Source organism: Oncorhynchus gorbuscha, linkage group LG16, assembly GCF_021184085.1.
Source record: "Oncorhynchus gorbuscha isolate QuinsamMale2020 ecotype Even-year linkage group LG16, OgorEven_v1.0, whole genome shotgun sequence".
Taxonomy (NCBI): Eukaryota; Metazoa; Chordata; class Actinopteri; order Salmoniformes; family Salmonidae; genus Oncorhynchus; species Oncorhynchus gorbuscha.
Window position 1 is genome coordinate 59,656,346 of NC_060188.1, and position 26,475 is coordinate 59,682,820.

Here is a 26,475-nt window from a genome sequence, read left to right on the forward strand (position 1 = left end):
ATCTGCTTGGTACCTCAAGTGGTAGTGTATGGGTGTGATACAGATGTGGGGGTAAGACTTATACCTCTGGGTCCCATGGGTCCAGATTTCCCTTCGAGGCCTGTCTCTCCGGTGCGTCCAGGGGGTCCCACCACGCCTTGGGGTCCAACTGGTCCTGGGGGGCCTCTTGCTCCTTGAACAAAAACGAGTTAACTCAGTCAGAATCCCACCTGATTCAGACACTTTTCCTTTTAAACTTGCTGCACTTTTCTTTACATTGATAACACAACAGAGTCCAATAGCTGCCATGTAAAACTATGGAAGAAGAAATGTGAATAGTTAACCATCTGAGGTTCAATGAGGTCCTGCAGTAAAGTCCCTCACCTGGTAGGCCAATGGTGGGGGGAGGCATGGGGGTGGGCTGGGGTGCTCCCACCTCGTTATCTGAAGACCTATCTGGGGAGTATCTGAATGGGAGAGGTGGTGGTCCTGCCTCCTCCAGTAACACAATCTGACACAAAACAAAGTAAGATTAGTGTGTTCAGATATGAGATATGAGGTCGTGTTAATATGTTCATGTAGGCAGTACTGTTTCAATAAGATGTTTGGTTGATGCAAGCTTACCTTGGACTCAAGGATACTCAGCCTGTTATTCATATTAGTATAGCCAGTGCAGTTCATACATTCTAGGAAGAGAGAGCGAAATAAATAAAGAAAGAAAGAAAGAAAGAAAGAAAGAAAGAAAGAAAAAAGAAAGAAAGAAAGAAAGAAAAAAGAAAGAGAGAGAGAGAGAGAGAGAGAGAGAGAGAGAGAGAGAGAGAGAGGGGGTAACAGTTAGTAATACATTGTAGCTTGTTGCTTTAAGTGAGAGATACCATATTATCTCTCAAGTTAGCAGAAACAGATGAGACTCATACCTTTGTCCTTTCAATACATCCATACCATTTCACAGTGCAATGGTGTGCATTTGCAATAATGCAATTCGAATGGTAGAGGACATGTTTTGGCATATGGTTTGGCTTAAGAAGATAGACATTTTCCAGCCAAAATAGCACAAAAGATAAAAACAAACAAACAGTGTGTTGGGTCAGACAGTGCTGTTGTAAGAGACAGAGAGAAATTTCATGTAGTGGCTGGGACATTATGACGTGTGCCAGTCAAAGCAGCAGCACAGCGGCATGGTGACACAGGATGGAGAGACAGCAAACGCTGCTTAGATGACACAGGATGGAGAGACAGCAAACGCTGCTTAGATGACACACAGGATGGAGAGACAGCAAACGCTGCTTAGATGACACACAGGATGGAGAGACAGCAAACGCTGCTTAGATGTCACACAGGATGGAGAGACAGCAAACGCTGCTTAGATGACATACAGGTTGGAGAGACAGCAAACGCTGCTTAGATGACATACAGGATGGAGAGACAGCAAACGCTGCTTAGATGACATACAGGATGGAGAGACAGCAAACGCTGCTTAGATGACATACAGGTTGGAGAGACAGCAAACGCCTTGTGCTTAGATGACATACAGGATGGAGAGACAGCAAACGCCCTGTGCTTAGATGACATACAGGATTTAAAATTTAAAAAATTATTTAACCTTTATTTTACTAGGCAAGTCAGTTAAGAACAAATTCTTATTTTCAATGACGGCCTAGGAACAGTGGGTTAACTGCCTGTTCAGGGGCAGAATGACAGATTTGTACCTTGTCAGCTCAGGGATTTGAACTTGCAACCTTTCAGTTACTAGTCCAACGCTCTAACCACTAGGCTACCCTACTCGTTACCTGTATTAATGGCACCTGTTTGTTTCTGGTGTCCTTTGACAGCTCTTTGGTCTTGGCCATAGTGGAGTTTGGAGTGTGACTGTTTGAGGTTGTGAACAGGTGTCTTTTATACTGATAACAAGTTCAAACAGGTGCCATTAATACAGGTAACGAGTGGAGGACAGAGGAGCCTCTTAAAGAAGGTCTGTGAGAGCCAGAAATCGTGCTTGTTTGTAGGTGACCAAATACTTATTTTCCACCATAATTTGCAAATAAATTAATTAAAAATCCTACAATGTGATTTTCTGAATTTTTTTACCTCATTTGTCTGTCATAGTTGATTGAAGTGTACCTATGATGAAAATTACATGCCTCTCTCATCTTTTTAAGTGGGAGAACTTGCACAATTGGTGGCTGACTAAATACGTTTTTGCCCCACTGTACAGGTTGGAGAGACAGCAAACGCCCTGTGCTTAGATGACATACAGGATGGAGGGAGCAAACGCAAACTCAGGATGGAGAGACAGCAAACGCCCTGTGCTTAGATGACATACAGGATGGAGAGACAGCAGATGTGCTTAGATGACATACAGGATGGAGAGACAGCAAACGCCCTGTGCTTAGATGACATACAGGATGGAGAGCAAACGCCCTGTGCTTACAGCAAACGCCCTGTGCTTAGATGACATACAGGATGGATGACAGCACAGGATGGAGAGACAGCAAACGCCCTGTGCTTAACGCCCTGTGCTTAGATGACATGGACAAACGCCAGCAAACGCCCTGTGCTTAGATGACATACAGGATGGAGAGACAGCAAACGCCCTGTGCTTAGATGACATACAGGATGGAGAGACAGCAAACGCCCTGTGCTTAGATGACATACAGGATGGAGAGACAGCAAACGCCCTGTGCTTAGATGACATACAGGATGGAGAGACAGCAAACGCCCTGTGCTTAGATGACATACAGGATGGAGATGACAGGATGGAGAGACAGCAAACGCCCTGGCTTAGATGACAAACGCCCTGTGCTTAGATGACATACAGGATGGAGAGACAGCAAACGCCCTGTGCTTAGATGACATACAGGATGGAGAGACAGCAAACGCCCTGTGCTTAGATGACATACAGGCTGGAGAGAGGGAAAGAAAGTAGTGAGAGGGAGGTGAGAAATGGAGAAAATGACGACGAGAGAGAGAAATGGAGATAGATAGAGCAAGAGTGAAAGAGAGTGATGTGAAGCTTCCCTGGCAGCCTCCCTGACCATCAAGCTTCTCTATTTGCCAGAGAAAAAAACCTTCCCTCCTCCTTTGCCAATTCTACCAACTCCTGGCCAAAGTGTCCTTCTCTGTCAGGCAGCTCTGAGACTTGGCATTAGCCATGTGTTCAAACGACACCGCAACTCTGGCCCGCTCCAGTGCTTGTCAGAGACACCCACCACGGTCCACCACCTCTGACAGGACAGCCTTACCGCTGCCTGCTGTCCGGTGCCCGTCTCTCTGCCAACATGCCATAGCAACATCACGCTATGAAGGGCAGAGAGGGGCCAGGGCCAGGCTGTCATGTCCTAAAATGCCCTGGGATTTGTAATGGAATGGAGCATAGTACAACCACTCTTAGTTCATCTACTGATACTGTATGATACCTACTGTATACAGTTGAAGTGGGAAGTTTACATACACTTAGGTTGGAGTCATTAAAACTAGTTTTTCAACCACTATGTTTTTGGCAAGTCGGTTAGGACATCTACTTTGTGCACGACACAAGTAATTTTTCCAACAATTGTTTACAGACAGATTATTTCACTCATAATTCACTGTATCACAATTCCAGTGGGTCAGATGTTTACATATACCAAGTTGACTGTGTTGACTGTGCCTCGGAAAATTCCATAAAATGATGTCATGGCTTTAGAAGCTTCTGATAGGCTAATTGACATAATTTGAGTCAATTGGAGGTGTATCTGTGGATGTATTTCAAGGCCTACCTTCAAACTCAGTGCCTCTTTGCTTGACATCATGGGAAAATCAAAAGAAATCAGCCAAGACCTCAGATTCATGGTTCATCATTGGGAGCAATTTCCAAACGCCTGAAGGTGCCACGTTCATCTATACAAACAATAGTACGCAAGTATAGACCCCATGGGACCACGCAGCCGTCATACCGCTCAAGAAGGAGACGTGTTCTGTCTCCTAGTGATGAACGTACTCTGGTGCGAAAAGTGCAAATAAATCCCAGAACAACAGCAAAGGACCTTTATCCACAGTAAAACAAGTCCTATATGGACATAACCCGAAAGGCCGCTCAGCAAGGAAGAAGCCACAGCTCCAAAACCGCCATAAAAATGCCAGACTACGGTTTGCGACTGCACATGGGGACAAAGATCATACTTTTTGGAGAAATGTCCTCTGGTCTGATGAAACAAAAATAGAACTCTTTGGAGGAAAAGGGGGGGGGGCTTGCAAGCTGAAGAACACCAACCCAACCGTGAAGCACGGGGGTGACAGAATCATGTTGTGGGGGTGCTTTGCTGCAGGAGGGACTGGTGCACTTCACAAAATAGATGGCATCATGGGTAAGAAAAATGATGTGGATATATTGAAGCAACATCTCAAGACATCAGTCAGAAAGTTAAAGCTTGGTCGCAAATGGGTCTTCTAAATGGACAATGACCCCAAGCATACTTCCAGAGTTGTGGCAAAATGACTTAAGGACAACAAAGTCAAGGTATTGGAGTTGCCATCACAAAGCCCTGACCTCAAACCTATAGTAACCTATAGTAACTGTAAAAGCGTGTGCAAGCAAGGAGGCCTACAAATCTGACTCAGTTACACCAGCTCTGTCAGGAGGAATGGGCCAAAATTCACCCAACTTATTGTGGGAAGCTTGTGTAAGGCTTCTTGAAACATTTGACCCAAGTTAAACACTTTAAAGGCATTGCTACCAAATACTAATAGAGTGTACGTAAACTTCTGACCCACTGGGAATGTGATGAAAGAAATAAAAGCTGAAATAAATCATTCTCTCTACTATTATTCTGACATTTAACATTCTTAAAACAAAGTGTTGACCTAAATAACCTAAGACGTGGACTTTTTTACTAGGATTAAATGTCAGGAATTGTGAAAAACGGAGTTTAAATGTATTTGGTTATGGTGTGTGTATGTAAACTTCCAACTTCGACTGTATATGTGGGAATTATATTTCATACGAAATTGAAAACATAGCCAGGGATATCCTAGGGGTTGATCAAGGAAAAGCACATGTCAGGCCTATGCTTAGAATCACCTTCATGAACTGCAGTGTTTTGTGTACATGGCATTTCCATAGCATTTCACACAAATTCTCAAAGCACTTTATGTTGTCTGTCTGGCGTAACTCTATGGAACTGGTTCCCAAACTTTTGGGGGGGGGTTGAGAACCATTGTAGCTTTTTGAGTTCCCTTGTGACACACCAATGGTTCTAGACAGCACACTGTCTTAGGACACAACCCAAAAAAGAATTAGCTGCAAACCACCAGTGAATCCCGACCCATCTATGAAAATTACATCACTATGTTGTCTGGGAAAACATTGTCTGTCATTCAGCTACAGACTACATCAAAGTGTGCATTGTTGACTTGGCATAAATAAAATGCTATATGAAATTATGCCATGTGCATGTGGTTATTAAGTGGAATTAACATTTATGGCCTAAAAGTCGTGTTTTTCCTCCAGTTTTCTGAGTAATGAATGTGACATCAGCGTGAAGGTGTTTGTTGACACGTGGAATGTGTGGTGGGAATCATGGAATATTACAAGACCTGAGGTGGGATGCCAAGAGACAGACAAGGGAATGAAAAGATCAGAGACCCTAAAACACATTTGTTACACTATTATAAAATGTGTTTACACTGTTCTTTTCAACTCAAATCAAATTGTAAGTTTCACAAATCCAATTGGATGAGCTCATTTTTTTAGGAGGGTTAGTCGCTGCCATGTACACAAAACACTGCAGTTCATGAAGGTGATTCTAAGCATAGGCCTGACGTGCTTTTCCTTGATCAACCCCTAGGATATTGTCCATTTTGAATCTTCTCTCTCCCTGGCTATGTTTTCAATTTCATAAGACATATAATTCCCACATATATACAGTAGGTATCATACAGTATCAATAGATGAACTAAGAGTGGTTGTACTATGTTCCATTCCATTACAAATCCCAGGCCACAGAATACGCATGGCAAGAAGACAAGAAGAGAAAGGAGGGTGATGATGATTATCCATTGTCTCCACTGTCAATCATGACAAACTCTGCACTGGGGTCTTTAGTCTGATGAGATACCAAAATAAAGAGGTTGATTCAAGAGATTCAGGCCATCTGCACAGCATGTGTGTGTGTGTGTGTGTGTGTGTGTGTGTGTGTGTGTGTGTGTGTGTGTGTGTGTGTGTGTGTGTGTGTGTGTGTGTGTGTGTGTGTGTGTGTGTGTGTGTGTGTGTGTGTGTGTGTGTGTGTGTGTGTGTGTGTGTGTGTGGTGGAGTTCTGTGGTGGCCTTGGCAGGTTCCCCCATCAGCCTGAGTGATCTTGAACAGTAACATGACTAATTCACGCACTCAAGCTGCCTGTTGCGTTGATGCACAATCAGGCACTGAAAGCACATTTGCAGCTTTTCCCCCCACACACATTCATATTGCTATATAATGACTGCCAGGAGGCCAGTACAGACAGAATGGTGATGTTTGTCCTGGCATAGGTACTGCAATAACATAAGACAACCTTTTATGGTCACAAAAATGTGCTGTGGGTTTTTGTGGCGTGGTTAGGATTAGGGTTAGGGGAAGGGTTAGGGGTTAGGGTAAGGGTAAGGGTTAGGGGTTAGGGTTAGGGTTAGGGTAAGGGTAAGGGTAAGGGTAAGGGTTAGGGTTAGGGTAAGGGTAAGGGTAAGGGTTAGGGGTTAGGGTTAGGGTTAGGGTTAGGGTAAGGGTAAGGGTTAGGGGTTAGGGTTAGGGTTAGGGTTAGGGTTAGGGTTAGGGTTAGGGTTAGGGTTAAGGGAAGGGTTAGGGGTAAGGGTAAGGGGTAAGGTTAGGGTTAGGGTTAGTGGTTAGTGGTTAGGGTAAGGGTTAGGGTTAGGGTTAGGGTTAGGGTTAGGGTTAGGGTTAGGGTTAGGGTTAGGGTTAGGGGTTAGGGTTCCCATTATTGTGGAAGGGCATCAAGGTCTGCAGCAGCTGGATACAGAATGGAATCCATGCAGTGAAGAGGAGTGATAAGACAAAGTTGAGTCCATAACTTTGAAAGTCTCTTGAAAGTCTCTTGTTGCATGTCTACTGTCATCTTCAAATATAGCTCAAAATCTGTTCCAAAGTTATTTTATTCATTTTCAACGGCTTACCCATTTTCAACGGCTTACCCATGAAACATAATTGACTCAAGGTGAAATGGAAACGTGCTGCCGAGAAAAGATTACATTTGCGTGGCTCTCCTGATGACTGAAGGACAAGTAGCCCCAGCAGCTAGCTGAATTACAGGCTGGTGTAAAACCTGTAGTATGATAAATACAGGCCTGAATGACACTACACATAGCAGGGACGCGATGTTGCCGCCTTGTGATTTTTATTTTAAATGTTTTATTTGAAACTTTATTTAACTAGGTGATGACAAGAGTCGGCCATTTTAACGAACACCACCGTTAAAACTTGGCATGAGAGGCACCTCTGTAAGCCTGTAACTCTGTTGTGAGCACACTGACAGCTCTGCACCACACATCAACATATAAAGACACACAAGAAAAGCTAGATATTTGAGTGTTTCTGGATTTTATACAGTGCCTTGCGAAAGTATTCGGCCCCTTTGAACTTTGCGACTTTTTGCCACATTTCTGGCTTCAAACATAAAGATATAAAACTGTATTTTTTTGTGAAGAATCAACAACAAGTGGGACACAATCATGAAGTGGAACGACATTTATTAATATTTCAAACTTTTTTAACAAATCAAAAACTGAAAAGTTGGGCGTGCAAAATTATTCAGCCCCTTTACTTTCAGTGCAGCAAACTCTCTCCAGGATTTCAGTGAGGATCTCTGAATGATCCAATGTTGACCTAAATGACTAATGATGATAAATACAATCCACCTGTGTGTAATCAAGTCTCCGTATCAATGCACCTGCACTGTGATAGTCTCAGAGGTCCGTTAAAAGCACAGAGAGCATCATGAAGAACAAGGAACACACCAGGCAGGTCCGAGATACTGTTGTGAAGAACTTTAAAGCCGGATTTGGATACAAAAATATTTCCCAAGCTTTAAACATCCCAAGGAGCACTGTGCAAGCGATAATATTGAAATGGAAGGAGTATCAGACCACTGCAAATCTACCAAGACCTGGCCGTCCCTCTAAACTTTCAGCTCATACAAGGAGAAGACTGATCAGAGATGCAGCCAAGAGGCCGATGATCACTCTGGATGAACTGCAGAGATCTACAGCTGAGGTGGGAGACTCTGTCCATAGGTCAACAATCAGTCGTATATTGCACAAATCTGGCCTTTATGGAAGAGTGGCAAGAAGAAAGCCATTTCTTAAAGATATCCATAAAAAGTGTTGTTTAAAGTTTGCCACAAGCCACCTGGGAGACACAGCAAACATGTGGAAGAAGGTGCTCTGGTCAGATGAAACCAAAATTGAATTTTTTGGCAACAATGCAAAACGTTATGTTTGGCGTAAAAGCAACACAGCTCATCACCCTGAACACACCATCCCCACTGTCAAACATGGTGGTAGCAGCATCATGGTTTGAGCCTGCTTTTCTTCAGCAGGGACAGGGAAGATGGTTAAAATTGATGGGAAGATGGATGGAGCCAAATACAGGACCATTCTGGAAGAAAACCTGATGGAGTCTGCAAAAAACCTGAGACTGGGACGGAGATTTGTCTTCCAACAAGACAATGATCCAAAACATAAAGCAAAATCTACAATGGAATGGTTCAAAAATAAACATATCCAGGTGTTAGAATGGCCAAGTCAAAGTCCAGACCTGAATCCAATCGAGAATCTGTGGAAAGAACTGAAAACTGCTGTTCACAAATGCTCTCCATCCAACCTCACTGAGCTCGAGCTGTTTTGCAAGGAGGAATGGGAAAAAATGTCAGCCTCTCGATGTGCAAAACTGATAGAGACATACCCCAAGCGACTTACAGCTGTAATCGCAGCAAAAGGTGGCGCTACAAAGTATTAACTTAAGGGGGCTGAATAATTTTGCACGCCCAATTTTTCAGTTTTTGATTTGTTAAAAAAGTTTGAAATATCCAATAAATGCCATTCCACTTCATGATTGTGTCCCACTTGTTGTTGATTCTTCACAAAAAATACAGTTTTATATCTTTATGTTTGAAGCCTGAAATGTGGCAAAAGGTCGCAAAGTTCAAGGGGGCCGAATACTTTCGCAAGGCACTGTATATATACACATATACAGTGGCAAGAAAAAGTATATGAACCCTTTGGAATTACCTGGACTTCTACAAAAATTGTTAATAAAATTTGATCTTCATCTAAGTCACAACAATAGACAAACACAATAACACACAAACAATTTTACGTTTTCATGTCTTTATTGAACACACCGTGTAAACATTCACAGTGCAGGGTGGGAAAGTATGTGAACCCTTGGATTTCATAACTGGTTGGCCCTCTTTTGGCAGCAATAAACTCAATCAAATGTTTTCTGTAGTTGCGGATCAGACCTGCACAACAGTCAGGAGGATGTTTGGACCATTCCTCTTTTCAGTTCAGCAATATTCTTGGGATGTCTGGTGTGAATCGCTTTCTTGAGGTCATGCCACAGCATCTCAAAACGGATAGAGGTCAGGACTCTGACTGGGCCACTCCAGAAGGCGTATATTCTTCTGTTGAAGCCATACTGTTGTTGATTTACTTCTGTGTTTTGGGTCGTTGTCCAACTTCTGTTGAACTTCAATCGGCGGACAGATAGCCTTACATTCTCCTGCAAAATGTCTTGATAAACTTGGGAATTCATTTTTACATCGATGATAGCAAGCTGTCCAGGCCCAGAGACAGCAAAGCAGCCCCAAACCATGATGCTCCCTCCACTATACTTTACAGTTGGGATGAGGTTTTAATGTTGGTGTGCTCTGCCTTTTTTTCTCCACACATAGTGTTGTGTGTTCCTTCCAAACAACTCAACTTTAGTTTAATTTGTCCACAGAATATTTTGCCAGTAGCGCTGTGGAACATCCAGATGCGCTTTTGCGATCTTGAGACGTGCAGCAATGTTTTTTTGGACAGCAGTGGCTTCTTCCGTGGTGTCCTCCCATGAACACCATTCTTGTTTAGTGTTTTAGGTATCATAGACTTCCAGAGATTTTTGTACGTCTTTAGCTGACAGGATTCTTCTTAACCTCATTGAGCGTTCAGCACTGTGCTCTTGCAGTCATCTTTGCCGGACGGCCACTCCTAGGGAGAGTAGCAATAGCGCTGAACTTTCTCCATTTATAGACAGTTTGTCTTACCGTGGACTGATGAACATCAAGGCTTTTATAGATACTTTTGTAACCCTTTCCAGCTTTATACAAGTCAACAATTCTTAATCTTGGGTCTTCTGAGATCTCATTGTTTGAGGCATGGTAATGCTTCTTGTGAATAGCAAATATTTTGTAAGTATTTTTTTATAGGGGAGGGCAGCTCTAACCAACATCTCCAATCTCGTCTCAATGATTGTACTCCAGGTTAGCTGATTCCTGACTCCAATTAGCTTTAGAAGTCATTAGCCTAGGGGTTCACATACTTTTTCCAACATTCACTGTGAATATTTAAATGATGTATTCAATATAGACAAGAAAAATACAATAATTTGTGTGTTAGTTTAAGCCCACTATGTTTGTCTATTGTCGTGACCAAGATGAAGATAAGATCTAATTTTATGACCAATTTATGCAGAAAGGGTTCACATATTTTTCTTGTCACTGTATATATATATATATATATATATATATATAGAGAGAGAGAGAGAGAGAGAGAGAAAATATAAACAACTTGCAACAATTTCAAAGATTTGACTGAGTTACAGTTCCTTTCCGCTCCACACCACTGCCACTCTCTGTTGTCATCTATGCATAGTCACTTTAATTAACTCTACCTACATGTACATACTACCTCAACTAACCGGTGCACCCGCACATTGACTCTGTACTGGCACCTCCCTGTATATATTGTTATTTTTTACTGCTCCTCTTTAATTACTTGTTACTTTAATCTCTTATTCTTATCCATATTTTTTGAAACTGCAATGTCGGTTAGTGGCTCGTAAGTAAGCAATTCACTGTAAGGTCCACACCTGTTGTATTCGTCACACGTGACTCATACAATTTGATTTAATTTGATAAGGAAATCAGTCAATTGAAATAAGTTACTTTAACTGGCAGAATAGCAATTGTCAAAATGAATATATTGCCACGGCTGAATTTTAGTAGTTCAATGCTTCCATTGTCTCCCTCTTCTGGTTATTGGGATAAAATCCATAGTGCGGTTTAAAAATGTACATGGAAAGGTAAGCGATCCCGCATAAAATGAACACATTTACAAGAGAGAGAAGGAAATAGGAGGACTATCCGTACCTAACTTTAAATTGTATTTCCAGGCACTAGCATTTCATCCCATGCTAAATTGGTTAAGACATGATTCTTCCGCACCCTGGCTGAGTTTAGAGAGATATATGTTGTCTCCTATTGACCTGGAAGAGGTGGTCTTCTACACTTTGGTCCTATTATTGCTCACACAATCTCTATTTGGTGCAAATTGTTAAAATAATGATACTGGGAATCAAAATGGCATGCCCATATTCCAATATTTCACACTAATGCCTTGTGATCTGTTGGGTGGCCTTTTGCATCCCCTCAATGGTCCGAATGGGGAATTTGTAGCTTTGTCGATATCATGGACCATTTGAGAACATTCCAAAATTTGACAACTTTTTTCTATATTTACAACTTAGGTAAACTATGCTGGTCAATAGAGTCACTTGGGGACACAACTACCGAACCATCTATTGATGGGATTTACAACTTAGGTAAACTATGCTGGTCAATGGAGTCCCTTGGGGACACAACTACCGAACCATCTATTGATGGGATTTACAACTTAGGTAAACTATGCTGGTCAATGGAGTCCCTTGGGGAACCCAACTCCTGAACCATCTATTGATGGGATTTACAACTTAGGTAAACTTTGCTGGTCAATGGAGTCCCTTGGGGAACCCAACTCCTGAACCATCTATTGATGGGATTTACAACTTAGGTAAACTTTGCTGGTCAATGGAGTCCCTTGGGGAACACAACTACCGAACCATCTATTGATGGGATTTACAACTTAGGTAAACTATGCTGGTCAATGGAGTCCCTTGGGGAACCCAACTACCAAACCATCTATTGATGGGATTTACAACTTAGGTAAACTATGCATGCTGGTCAATGGAGTCCCTTGGGGAACACAACTACCGAACCATCTATTGATGGGATTTACAACTTAGGTAAACTATGCTGGTCAATGGAGTCCCTTGGGAACACAACTACCGAACCATCTATTGATGGGATTTACAACTTAGGTAAACTATGCTGGTCAATGGAGTCCCTTGGGAACCAAACTACCGAACAATCCAATGAGGGTATTTATAAATACATGATCTGGGCTCCCGAAACAACTGATCTGACGTGGGAGTGACCTGTAGTTAAATGCTTCTGGGACAAAGTTACAAAATTCATTTTGAAATGCATGAATGTAAATATTCAATGCTTTGCATCTACTATGTTACTTAACGATGATAGCTCCTTGAATCTCAATAAATCAGAGACCATTGCTGCTGGTAGGCTGCACTGTTGCAAATAATATGTTAGCTCTGAACAAATACACTTGACTTTGTAAAGAATTATCTCAGCTAAAGCCCAAAATCTATAAAGCCCAAACATACAAATAAAATATACAGTATATAGTGGTGGTGTGGGGGGAGAGGTCATTGACAAGCAACCTTAGTTGATGGGGGTGGGTGGGTGAAGGTGTGGAAAACATGGTTTCTGGGTGGCGGGGGGGAGTAGATGGTTGGATGGAGACATGTTGGATGGGTGGGGTTGGGGGAATGGGATGGGAGGTTGGGGGTGGAAGCTCACTTCTTTTTGTTGACTTCTTTTGCTAGCAAACTATGAAATTATATGAGTTTGTGGATTGTGCCCCCCACACACACACACAAACACAAACACACCAGAAAATTACCAGATGAATAAAGATTTGGTCACTAAAAAAATAACAGTTCTTTTTAAAAGGAGACAGGACAGGAGATGCCGTTTCAGCACAAAAGAAAGTTGACATTTTGGGGCACGAGAGTGAAAGATAGATGAGCCGCTAAACTAACAGCCAGAGTGTGGCCTGTCTAACCTCATAAAGACCTATTTTCACTTACCCCTGAGGAGAAACTCCCAGCCACATATTGACCTGAACCCCAGAGCCTCCTCCTGCTGCCTCACTGAGGTCAAGGGTGGACGTGCAGGATGGGCAGAAGTGAAGAAACTGGCTCCTCAACACAGGAACAAACTTGAAGAGTTATAGGCTGTAATTGCTGCCTCATTTGGCATCATGTTAAACAGATCATGTCCAGCAGGATGGAGCCTAGATATCTAGCCGAAACGCGAGTGTTTTGTCAGTTCGCTCAAGACTATCATTGCCATCATTGCATGATTACACAAAAATGATGCCTGCACATCTCAAGTTAGGATTTGGCCCAGTGTGCAATAGGGGGGTGACTGTACAATGTCTATCCCTACATCTATAAGAGGAAGATACCGATCATAAACAGCCTTGTAGACAGATAACTTATCTTCCACACCTGCTAGTATTTTTCATCTCATGCGGTGTAGCTATTAGGGTTGATCCATCTTGTCTTTTAAAGCCATTATGATACATAGTTCTGTGAAGGATTTACCTCTTGCTGTATTTATTTTGTCTTACTTTGTTACAGATACTGTACGGTGTACGGTCAACGTCTCCTCCTTTCTTCCTCTTCCACAGTAAGAGATATGAATTTATGAACTGTTGACCTTGACGGTGCTTTCTCTGCTCCATGGATCTGAGGCTCAGGTAAGTCTATACGGGTCACATTTCAAAGGATGAAGTGCGCCCAGAGTCCGACATCCTGGCACAGACTGCTGTCTGGTCTAAACCCAGGCGTGCTTTTCCTGCGGTGTAGTGTACCACTGGGTAAAGGTCTACCTTCAGACCACTGGACAGGGGAGAGGAGGTGGAAAATACAGATGTTCTCTTCAGTCAGCAGTAAAAGAGAGCGAGAGAGAGAGAGAGACACCCCCTGAAGACAATGAAGTATGCAGACCCAGAGAGGTGAATACTTTCCCAGATGGAGAGATGGGGTGGAGGACCCATTGGACATTTTTGGCAGCTACTCCACTGGTTCACGAGAGGCAGTAAGCAGATGATAAGGACAGTTGAGGTTTTGAAATGTACACACCATACGCATGCACGTTTTGCACATATGCCCAAACACACACACACACACATCGACTTGAATAGAGGAACAGATGAGTTATGAAGCATCTTCACGGTGAAAAGTTCATTGCAATAAACTGCACGCAAAACAGATACACATAAACAATCTCACCACACTCACGGAACACACCCATCGACACATAGTTGTGGAGGAAGATGTTTCTGGAAATGTGGCTTTGCAGCTCAGGGCATAAAAACACCAGTCTCCCTCAGCGACAGAGCTGGGCTAATAATAGCACATCTCCCAGACAAAACAAATGGGTCCACAACCTCTTCCTATGCCTATTTTACAGTATGTGCAGTGTGTAAAGCACAATATTTATACTGCATGAGTCCAGCTGCAAGCTAATCCTGATCCAGACCATTGTATACCCCACCTTGCAGAATGAGATTGTTAGACTAGGTCTCTCTGGGGCAGATTTGACAGACCACTCTCTGAGGTGGTCTCTAGCTGTCTGACTGTACCCATAAACAAAATAGACTTGATCACACAAACACAGCTCAAAACAAAGCACAAGCCACTACTTAGTGGTGAAATTGTCATAAAAGACCAAATGGGGAACATTCCCTCTTCTCGTCCCCTATGCGATGTCTAGCCCCAATCCAACTAACCCAAGCCACAACAACAAGACGAATTCTAAACAATCCCTCACAAACTTGCAGATCCTTTGTCTGTTTTAAAACTAACACAACCTACATTGCTAGTGATTCCATTGATATGAACTATTCTAACAAAGTTTTCTTGTTTCAATGGCTGTTGTGCCTGATGAGATGGGTTATCGCCATATAATATAAGGCACTTAGAGACCTTGCGGATACCATTCCTTGTACTTCATCTACTTTATTACTGCATTATGCGCCACCATTTAGAATAAAGTGGTGGTATCATCTGACTGAGTCAGACTCAGAGATGTAAATGGAGCTGGGTGGATCTGGCAGACTTTATCAACGTGAGGGGGAGACCTCCCTGCTGAGGAGCGTTTGACACATTTCATAGCTCGAACACTCAAAACTATGCGAAATTTTAAATGCTCAAAGGAATGAATGATTCCATGCCTTGTGTAATTCAGACCTTCTGGTACTGTACAGTAACAGGGGTCATATGCTCTCACTTAACGGCCCTTTTAAGCTTTACAACTCGCGCACTATAATGTACATACAGTGCCTTGCGAAAGTATTCGGCCCCCTTGAACTTTGCGACCTTTTGCCACATTTCAGGCTTCAAACATGAAGATATAAAACTGTATTTTTTTTGTGAAGAATCAACAACAAGTGGGACACAATCATGAAGTGGAACGACATTTATTGGATATTTCAAACGTTTTTAACAAATCAAAAACTGAAAAATTGGGCATGCAAAATTATTTAGCCCCCTTAAGTTAATACTTTGTAGCGCCACCTTTTGCTGCGATTACAGCGGTAAGTCGCTTGGGGTATGTCTCTATCAGTTTTGCACATCGAGAGACTGAAATTTTTTCCCATTCCTCCTTGCAAAACAGCTCGAGCTCAGTGAGGTTGGATGGAGAGCATTTGTGAACAGCAGTTTTCAGTTCTTTCCACAGATTCTCGATTGGATTCAGGTCTGGACTTTGACTTGGCCATTCTAACACCTGGATATGTTTATTTTTGAACCATTCCATTGTAGATTTTGCTTTATGTTTTGGATCATTGTCTTGTTGGAAGACAAATCTCCGTCCCAGTCTCAGGTCTTTTGCAGACTCCATCAGGTTTTTTTCCAGAATGGTCCTGTATTTGGCTCCATCCATCTTCCCATCAATTTTAACCATCTTCCCTGTCCCTGCTGAAGAAAAGCAGGCCCAAACCATGATGCTGCCACCACCATGTTTGACAGTGGGGATGGTGTGTTCAGGGTGATTAGCTGTGTTGCTTTTACGCCAAACATAACGTTTTGCATTGTTGCCAAAAAGTTCCATTTTGGTTTCATCTGACCAGAGCACATTCTTCCACATGTTTGGTGTGTCTCCCAGGTGGCTTGTGGCAAACTTTAAACAACACTTTTTATGGATATCTTTAAGAAATGGCTTTCTTCTTGCCACTCTTCCATAAAGGCCAGATTTGTGCAATATACAACTGATTGTTGTCCTATGGACAGAGTCTCCCACCTCAGCTGTAGATCTCTGCAGTTCATACAGAGTGATCATGGGCCTCTTGGCTGCATCTCTGATCAGTCTTCTCCTTGTATGAGCTGAAAGTTTAGAGGGACGGCCAGGTCTTGGTAGATTTGCAGTGGTCTGATACTCCTTCCATTTCAATATTATCGCTTGCACAGTGCTCCTTGGGATGTTTAAAGCTTGGGAAATCTTTTTGTATCCAAATCCGGCTTTAAACTTCTTCACAACAGTATATCGGACCTGCCTGGTGTGTTCCTTGTTCTTCATCATGCTCTCTGCGCTTTTAACGGACCTCTGAGACTATCACAGTGCAGGTGCATTTATACGGAGACTTGATTACACACAGGTGGATTGTATTTATCATCATTAGTCATTTAGGTCAACATTGGATCATTCAGAGATCCTCACTGAACTTCTGAAGTGAGTTTGCTGCACTGAAAGTAAAGGGACTGAATAATTTTGCACGCCCAATTTTTCAGTTTTTGATTTGTTAAAAAAGTTTGAAAAATCCAATAAATGTCGTTCCACTTCATGATTGTGTCCCACTTGTTGTTGATTCTTCACAAAAAAAATACAGTGTTATATCTTTATGTTTGAAGCCTGAAATGTGGCAAAAGGTCGCAAAGTTCAAGGGGGCCGAATACTTTCACAAGGCACTGTACGTACGTACTCACAGAAATCTTTCAGAGTGCTTTGTGTTTAAGAGTAAGATGGATGGACTGTTGACAAGGCTGATTGTGCTATCTGATTCAAAAAGGGAGCCATGTAGCCATCTAGGATTTAAAGCTCCTAAATGAAACTAGCAGTCTCTTCTGTAGGCCTATAGACATCAAAAGGGGACCATGGAGCTCTCCCAGAAGTTTGGTTGGTGCATAAAATCTGTGAATTCAGATACAGTGGGGCAAAAAAGTATTTAGTCAGCCAGCAATTGTGCAAGTTCTCCCACTTAAAAAGATGAGAGAGGCCTGTCATTTTCATCATAGGTACACTTCAACTATGACAGACAAAATGAGAAAAAAAATCCAGAAAATCACATTGTAGGATTTTTTATGAATTTATTTGCAAATTATGGTGGAAAATAAGTATTTGGTCAATAACAAAAGTTTATCTCAATACTTTTTTATATACCCTTTGTTGGCAATGACAGAGGTCAAATGTTTTCTGTAAGTCTTCACAAGGTTTTCACACACTGTTGCTGGTATTTTGACCCATTCCTCCATTCAGATCTCCTCTAGAGCAGTGATGTTTTGGGGCTGTTGCTGGGCAACAAGGACTTTCAACTCCCTCCAAAGATTTTCTATGGGGTTGAGATCTGGAGATTGGCTAGGCCACTCCAGGACCTTGAAATGCTTCTTACGAAGCCACTCATTCGTTACCCGGGCAGTGTGTTTGGGATCATTGTCATTATGAAAGACCCAGCCATGTTTCATCTTCAATGTCCTTGCTGATGGAAGGAGGTTTTCACTCAAAATCTCACGATACATGGCCCCATTCATTCTTTCCTTTACACGGATCAGTCGTCCTGGTCCCTTTGCAGAAAAACAGCCCCAAAGCATGATGTTTCCACCCCCATGCTTCACAGTAGGTATGGTGTTCTTTGGATGCAACTCAGCATTCTTTGTCCTCCAAACACGACAAGTTGAGTTTTTACCAAAAATTTAGATGTTGGTTTCATCTGACCATATGACATTCTCCCAATCTTCTTCTGGATCATCCAAATGCTCTCTATCAAACTTCAGACGGGCCTGGATATGTACTGGCTTAAGCAGGGGGACACGTCTGGCACTGCAGGATTTGAGTCCCTGGCGGCGTAGTGTGTTACTGATGGTAGGCTTAGTTACTTTGGTCCCAGCTTTCTGCAGGTCATTCACTGGGTCCCCCCGTGTGGTTCTGGGATTTCTGCTCACCGTTCTTGTGATCATTTTGACCCCACAGGGTGAGATCTTGCGTGGAGCCCCAGATCGAGGGAGATTATCAGTGGTCTTGTATATCTTCCATTTCCTAATAATTGCTCCCGCAGTTGATTTCTTCAAACCAAGCTGCTTACCTATTGCAGATTCAGTCTTCCCAGCCTGGTGCAGGTCTACAATTTTGTTTCTGGTGTCCTTTGACAGCTCTTTGGTCTTGGCCATAGTGGAGTTTGGAGTGTGACTGTTCAAACAGGTGACATTAATACAGGTAAATAGTGGAGGACAGAGGAGCCTCTTAAAGAAGAAGTAACAGGTCTGTGAGAGCCAGAAATCTTGCTTGTTTGTAGGTGACCAAATACTTATTTTCCACCATAATTTGCAAATAAATTTATTAAAAATCCTACATTGTGATTTTCTGGATTTTGTTGTCTCATTTTCTCTGTCATAGTTCAAGTATACCTATGATGAAAATTACAGGCCTCTCTCATCTTTTTAAGTGGGAGAACTTGCACAATTGGTGGCTAACAAAATACTTTTTTTGCCCCACTGTAAATAAAATGGTGTGATGGGTCAGGACTCAAAAAGATGTTGCATAAAGCTTACTACATTTCTGGATTGTTGTATTATTTTCACTGCATCAGGGACAGCGTACACAGACGTTTTGGCTTTGCAGCCTTGTTCAGTGTGTAGGTACACATCTTTTTCACTCATAGACATAGAAAGGTCAGTGTGAAGTATGAACTGTGTTTAGTTACTCGACAGATGGGTACGCCAGCTGTTTTGCAAAGTATCCCCTTCCAAACAGTTGCTTATAAAGGACATGTCAAAAATATGGCAGATTCTGGAATTACAGTATTACTTGAGTTTGAGGAATGAGGCTTGATTAAACTGCTGGCTTACTTAGAGCTCTGCAATCAGCTGGCATGTGGCTGAATGCTAAATGGAGCTCCCCAGTAGAAGTGGCCAGCCCCCACCCCTCCCTCAGTGGTCAGTCAGAGTTGGACCTGGCTGTGTCTCTCAGTCTCCTTAGTTCTGGCAGATTTACGGGAGGTCACAGTGTGGCAAGTTTAGGCACACTTCCTGGTGGACTGTCAATTCCCCAACATACTAACTCAAGGTAACTCAAGGAGTCAAAGTGATTTGAGTAACGAGCTGTGGAAAAATGTGCTTTCAGTTTGGGCAAGCGCTGCACAAAAGATATCTGAACACTAGTGGAGGATACATATGTTAAAGTAAAACTTTGTCAGGGGATACTTTTAGTAGTCATTCTACACTCCACGTCCACTGTCCCCAGCCATGATGCTTTGATGGAAGATGGAACTTGAAGTCAAACCATAATAAGTCATTGTGTCCTCCTTGTTTTCTCATAGCTCTTCACATTAGCATACAGCAGTTTCCTACTGTGTGCAGCTGCTCCTCTTATGTCTTTATCATCCAAATAACATTCTCAGTGTTCTCCCGTTTCCCATGCTACAAGCCCAAGCAAATAACATTCTCAGTGTTCTCCCGTTTCCCATGCTACAAGCCCAAGCAAATAACATTCTCAGTGTTCTCCCGTTTCCCATGCTACAAGCCCAAGCAAATAACATTCTCAGTGTTCTCCCGTTTCCCATGCTACAAGCCCAAGCAAATAACATTCTCAGTGTTCTCCCGTTTCCCATGCTACAAGCCCAAGCAAATAACATTCTCAGTGTTCTCCCGTTTCCCATGCTACAAGCCCAAGCAAATAACATTCTCAGTGTTCTCCCGTTTCCCATGCTACAAGCCCAAGCAAATAACATTCTCAGTGTTCTCCCGTTTCCCATGCTACAAGCCCAAGCAAACAACATTCTCAGTGTTCTCCCGTTTCCCATGCTACAAGCCCAAGCAAACAACATTCTCAGTGTTCTCCCGTTTCCGTGGCTACAAGCCCAAGCAAACAACATTCTCAGTGTTCTCCCGTTTCCCATGCTACAAGCCCAAGCAAATAACATTCTCAGTGTTCTCCCGTTTCCCATGCTACAAGCCCAAGCAAACAACATTCTCAGTGTTCTCCCGTTTCCATGGCTACAAGCCCAAGCAAACAACATTCTCAGTGTTCTCCCGTTTCCGTGGCTACAAGCCCAAGCAAATAACATTCTCAGTGTTCTCCCGTTTCCCATGCTACAAGCCCAAGCAAACAACATTCTCAGTGTTCTCCCGTTTCCCATGCTACAAGCCCAAGCAAACAACATTCTCAGTGTTCTCCCGTTTCCCATGCTACAAGCCCAAGCAAACAACATTCTCAGTGTTCTCCCGTTTCCCATGCTACAAGCCCAAGCAAACAACATTCTCAGTGTTCTCCCGTTTCCCATGCTACAAGCCCAAGCAAACAACATTCTCAGTGTTCTCCCGTTTCCCATGCTACAAGCCCAAGCAAACAACATTCTCAGTGTTCTCCCGTTTCCCATGCTACAAGCCCAAGCAAACAACATTCTCAGTGTTCTCCTGTTGCTACAAGCCCAAGCAAACAACATTCTCAGTGTTCTCCTGTTTCCCATTCTCAGCTCCTGTTGCTACAAGCCAACATTCTCAGTGTTCAAACAACAAACAACATTCTCAGTGTTCTCCTGTTGCTACAAGCCCAAGCAAACAACATTCTCAGTGTTCTCCTGTTGCTACAAGCCCAAGCAAACAACATTCTCAGTGTTCTCCTGTTGCTACAAGCCCAAGCAAACAACATTCTCAGTGTTCTCCTGTTGCTACAAGCCCAAGCAAACAACATTCTCCTGTTGCTACAAGCCCAAGCAAACAACATTCTTGTGTTCTCCTGTTGCTACAAGCCCAAGCAAACAACATTCTCAGTGTTCTCCTGTTGCTACAAGCCCAAGCAAACAACATTCTCAGTGTTCTCCTGTTGCTACAAGCCCAAGCAAACAACATTCTCAGTGTTCTCCTGTTGCTACAAGCCCAAGCAAACAACATTCTCAGTGTTCTCCTGTTGCTACAAGCCCAAGCAAACAACATTCTCAGTGTTCTCCTGTTGCTACAAGCCCAAGCAAACAACATTCTCAGTGTTCTCCTGTTGCTACAAGCCCAAGCAAACAACATTCTCAGTGTTCTCCTGTTGCTACAAGCCCAAGCAAACAACATTCTCAGTGTTCTCCTGTTGCTACAAGCCCAAGCAAACAACATTCTCAGTGTTCTCCTGTTGCTACAAGCCCAAGCAAACAACATGCTCAGTGTTCTCCTGTTGCTACAAGCCCAAGCAAACAACATTCTCAGTGTTCTCCTGTTGCTACAAGCCCAAGCAAACAACATTCTCAGTGTTCTCCTGTTGCTACAAGCCCAAGCAAACAACATTCTCAGTGTTCTCCTGTTGCTACAAGCCCAAGCAAACAACATTCTCAGTGTTCTCCTGTTGCTACAAGCCCAAGCAAACAAGACCAGGGAAAGGATTTGATCGTGCCGCTATCACAATGAGTCTGCAGGAATTTATGGGAAAACAGGTTGGCCAAAGATTGTCTGCATTGAACACCATCCTCTTCATAACTCAAGGTGGGACTAACCGTACCCCCAAACACATCAACTCCATGATCCCAGACTAACTCCAATTTGCATACTGTCCCAACAGATCCATAGACGACGCAATTTCAATTGCACTCCACACTGCCCTCACCCACCTAGATAAGAGGAATACTTATGTGAGAATGCTGTTCATTGACTACAATGACTACAGCTCAGCGTTCAACACCATAGTCCCCTCCAAGCTCGTCACCAGGCTTAGGACCCTGGGACTGAAAATGGAGCTTCAGAGGGTGGTATAGACAGCCCAGTACATCACTGGGGCTGAGCTCCTTGACATTCAGGACCTGGCCATCCAGGCGGTGTGAAAAGAAGGCCCGGAGCATGGTGAAAGACTCCAGCCACCAAGCTATAGACTGTTCTCTCGGCTTCCGCACGGCAAGCAGTACCGGTGTATCAAGTCTGACACCAACAGGTTCCTGAACAGCTTCTATACCCAAGCTATAAGACTGCTAAATGGTTAACTAAATAGCTAACAAAATGGCTATGCAGACTATCTGAGTTGACTCCTGTATTTTATAAAAATCTCTATGCACACTCATAGCGTCCTACATACTCATGCACACTGACACTCCAACACACACACAAACACTCCATAATTTACCCACACGCACAATATGCACATACACTTACAGTATATTGACTCTACACGCACACACACACACCCACTCACATACAATTATCATATTCACTGCTGCTACTCTGTTTATCATATATCCTGATGGCTAGTCACCTTACCCCTTCATGTACAGTTGAAGTCGGAAGTTTACATACACCTTAGCCAAATAACATTTAATCCTAGTAAAAATTCCCTGTCTTAGGCCAGTTAGGATCACCACTTTGTTTTAAGAATGTTAAATGTCAGAATAATAGTAGAGAAAATGATTATTTGAGGTTTTATTACTTTCATCACATTCCCCGTGAGTCAGAAGTTTACATACACTCAATTCGTATTTGGTAGCATTGCCTTTAAATTGTTTAACTTGGGTCAAACGTTTTGCGTAGCCTTCCACAAGCTTCCCACATTAAGTTGGGTGAATTTTGGCTCATTTTTCGTGACAGAGCTGGTGCAACGGAGTCAGGTTTGTAGGCCTCCTTGCTCGCACACACTTTTTCAGTTCTGGAATAGTGTGAGTCTATGTCCCACTCTGAACCTGAACCCTAACCCTTAACCTCTAGGGAAGTGAGCCGGATCCCTCTCTTACGGCCTGTGGGGCCACAGTGTGTCCACCTGTCCTGTTCAGCTGTCTTCTACCATTTCCTGCTCTGCAATCCACTGTCTATCCGTCTGTCTGTCTGGTTCTCATGTTCCTTGGTGCAATGTGTCATGCCATTCCATGTTGATTATCACTTACCAAAGCTGATATTTATTGGCAGTTGGATGAACAACTGACGGAAGCTTAATCGGACAATGTATCTTTTCCAGTCTAAGGTTGTAGTTATTGCTTGCTACTAAGTGATATGGGCCTGTCCAGCTTGGGAACTTCCTCTTCAAGAAAAATACAAACTTGGTTCTCACAATCAAACCACTGTTTGCGCGTATGAACCGTATCTCTGTAGTGTGTTAATAATAGTAAACTAATGTATGTTTTTCCTTACAGTAGGTAGACCTAGCATCTGTTTCTGTTTTCCATAATCTTATCAATCAGTAAGTTGCAAGGCGACAGCAATATGTGGAATTCATGTGAATGGTGGAGAATGTTCTCAGATGGTAAATTAGCCATGCATGCTGTCTGATATGAAACAAGTTATGGAAAAACAAATCATCTGCATTATAATCAGTTCACTTGAGGACAAACAGAAACACAGTTTACATGGCAGATTTCCAAGCGAAGGTGCAAGGTTGTGTTACATCTGTTACCCTGTTACATCTGGGGTGCGTTAATGAACTACAAACACATATCCACTCAAACCACTTCTTACCAGACACGTCTCTACATTGTAACTCACACACTCAAATGTATGTGGCTGAACTACAGAGATATATATGGGTCGATGTGACCCAATGCAACCCAACACGACCCAGTCTTGGGAAGTCTGTTTCCTAAAACCATTAAACACATCGACCTGAAAAAAAAACTATGGGGACTCAACATATGTAGATCTGGGTTTCATGAGAGAGTTATCACTTCCAGTTACCATGAGGGAAAAACCCTTGTTCACCTTGACATTTAATCAAACATGTTGACTGCTTGAGCTTCCACATAAGAATAGCAATAGGTCATTTCCCAAATTTCGACTTTTTCCCAAAAACATAAAACACAGGTGAAATAAATTGGAACGCCAGTGTTCACAACGCAGCACCAGGGATTGATGGATGGTAGAGATGGGGTCACCGAGGAGCACTGGGGAGGTCCTGGCACAGCCCCAGTTGAGCTCTTTAACTACTGCCCCATTATTGTTTTAGATATGGACTACAAAATATCCCCGGACATTGCTCAGCCAAAGATAGGCATCAGAAAGGCCGTTTCGGAGGACGAGGGAAGTAGGAGGGACCGAGGTGGAAGGGGAAATGAGAACCAGGCTCCAGAGTCCCCCAGTGTTGTGATTCCCCTCCAGTCTCACAATCAGAGGGGATGGAAGAGCTCATCTGGACCTTACATAAACATTGCCTGGTTCTCTCTACAACACACCCCAAGATCACTGCTGGAGAACTCCATCAAAACCCCATCGGCAACTAAAACAACAGAAAGAGTTGATGATCTGTGTATCTCAGAAGAACTACTGCTTACAGTTATTGTGGTTTAAAGTGGTGATAATCTCTTGATTGGAGATTAGTTTAATGCTCTTACATTTCAGCAGCACATAGGCTTGTCTGTGATCAGAGTTAAACAGAGTTAAAGGGACAGGCACATCCCCCTCTTTGGAAGGCTGACCACATTTCCCATTAGAGTGTTCACAGTAGGGGAGCACATCACTAATGTCTTGCGATGAGGGGGAATGTCAAGACATGGCCCGGGGTACTCCATTTCCATCCCATGTTTGATGTCACTGAAACACGCAGGCTTCGTCTTGACGCAGTGGGGCGGATATATTTGGCCTAACCGAAATGTTTTGAGGAGGATTTTGCCCTTAATTGGTAAAGATGGAATCTGCTGCCGTCAGATGTCCGTGTTGGTCTCCTATGGAGCAGAGGAGGAAGTGGCCTGCCGGGGGCTGCTTGGGGGCTGGAGCTGACCAACTCTCCATGGATCATCCTTTCAAGCAAGCGTCTCACCAAAATATTTTCTTAGATCAACCGAACACAGAAGGTCACTAGTTCTGAGAGGCCCTTTGACCAAGGCCTTGAGCCTTGAGAACAAAAGTAGAGAGGAGAGAGGGAGTGAGAAAGGAGAAGAGAAAGACAAGGAGAGGGTGGAAGCTTGATTGATTGACCATACCAGTAGAAATTGGTCTGGAAGGGGGAGAAGGAGACCTATGCCTATCTGTCTTTAATGCTGACTTCTAGGGAGTTTCTGTACATAAGCTCAAGGTACCTAAGTCACTACCGTTTGACTGTCTAAGACTAACAATCATCACAGGCACTCAATTTCTTTCTCTACTATCAAATGGAACCTACAGTTGAAGTCGGAAGTTTACATACGCTTAGGTTGGAGTCATTAAAACTCGTTTTTCAACCACTCCACAAATTTCTTGTTCACAAACTGTAGTTTTTGCAAGTTGATTAGGACATCTACTCTGTGCATGACGCAAGTCATTTTCCAACAATTGTTTACAGACAGGTTATTTCACTTGTAATGCACTGCATCACAATTCCAGTGGGTCAGAAGTTTACATACACTAAGTTGACTGTGCCATTAAACAGCTTGGAAAATTCCAGAAAATTATGTCATGGCTTTAGAAGCTTCTGATAGGATAATTGACATCATTTGAGTCAATTGGAGGTGTATCTGTGGATGTATTTCAAGGCCGACCTTCAAACTCAGTGCCTCATTGCTTGACATCATGGGAAAATCAAAATAAATCAGCCAAGACCTCAGAAAAATCATTGTCGACCTCCACAAGTCTGGTTCATCCTTGGGAGCAATTTCAAATGCCTGAAGATACCACGTTCATCTGTACAAACAATAGTATGCAAGTATTAACACCATGGGACCACGCAGCCGTCATACCGCTCAGGAAGGAGACGGGTTCTGTCTCCTAGGGATGAACGTACTTGGGTGTGAAAAGTGCAAATCAATCCCAGGACAACAGCAAAGGAGTCCTATATCGACATAACCTGAAAGGCCGCTCAGCAAGGAAGAAGCCGCAGCTCCAAAACTGCCATAAAAAAGCCAAACTATGGTTTGCAACTGCACATGGGGACAAAGATCGTACTTTTTGGAGAAATGTCCTCTGGTCTGATGAAACAAAAAGGGCCATAAAAACCATTGTTATGTTTGGAGGAAAAAGGGGGAGGTTTGCAAGTTGAAGAACACCATCCCAACCGTGAAGCACGGTGGTGGCAGCATCATGTTGTGGGGGTGCTTTGCTGCAGGAGGGACTGTTGCACTTCACAAAATAAATGGCATCATGAAGAAGAAAAATGATGTGGATATATTGAAGCAACATCTCAAGACATCAGTCAGAAAGTTAAAGCTTGGTCGCAAATGGGTGTTCCAAAT

At 43.0% G+C, this 26,475-nt stretch overlaps 1 protein-coding gene across 2 annotated transcripts in view; it reads right to left on the reverse strand.

Annotated features, from left to right (window-relative positions):
- The window catches only part of LOC124000384 (collagen alpha-1(XXVI) chain-like), a 61,161-nt gene that overhangs the window by 20,187 nt on the left and 14,499 nt on the right, over positions 1-26,475 (reverse strand). For both annotated transcript variants that reach the window (XM_046306704.1, XM_046306703.1), the window contains 3 exons: positions 604-665; positions 364-490; positions 65-172 (listed from right to left, as the gene is read on the reverse strand). In XM_046306704.1, coding sequence (XP_046162660.1) covers positions 65-172; positions 364-490; positions 604-665 — 297 coding nt within the window. The remainder of the gene's footprint in view (positions 1-64; positions 173-363; positions 491-603; positions 666-26,475) is intronic.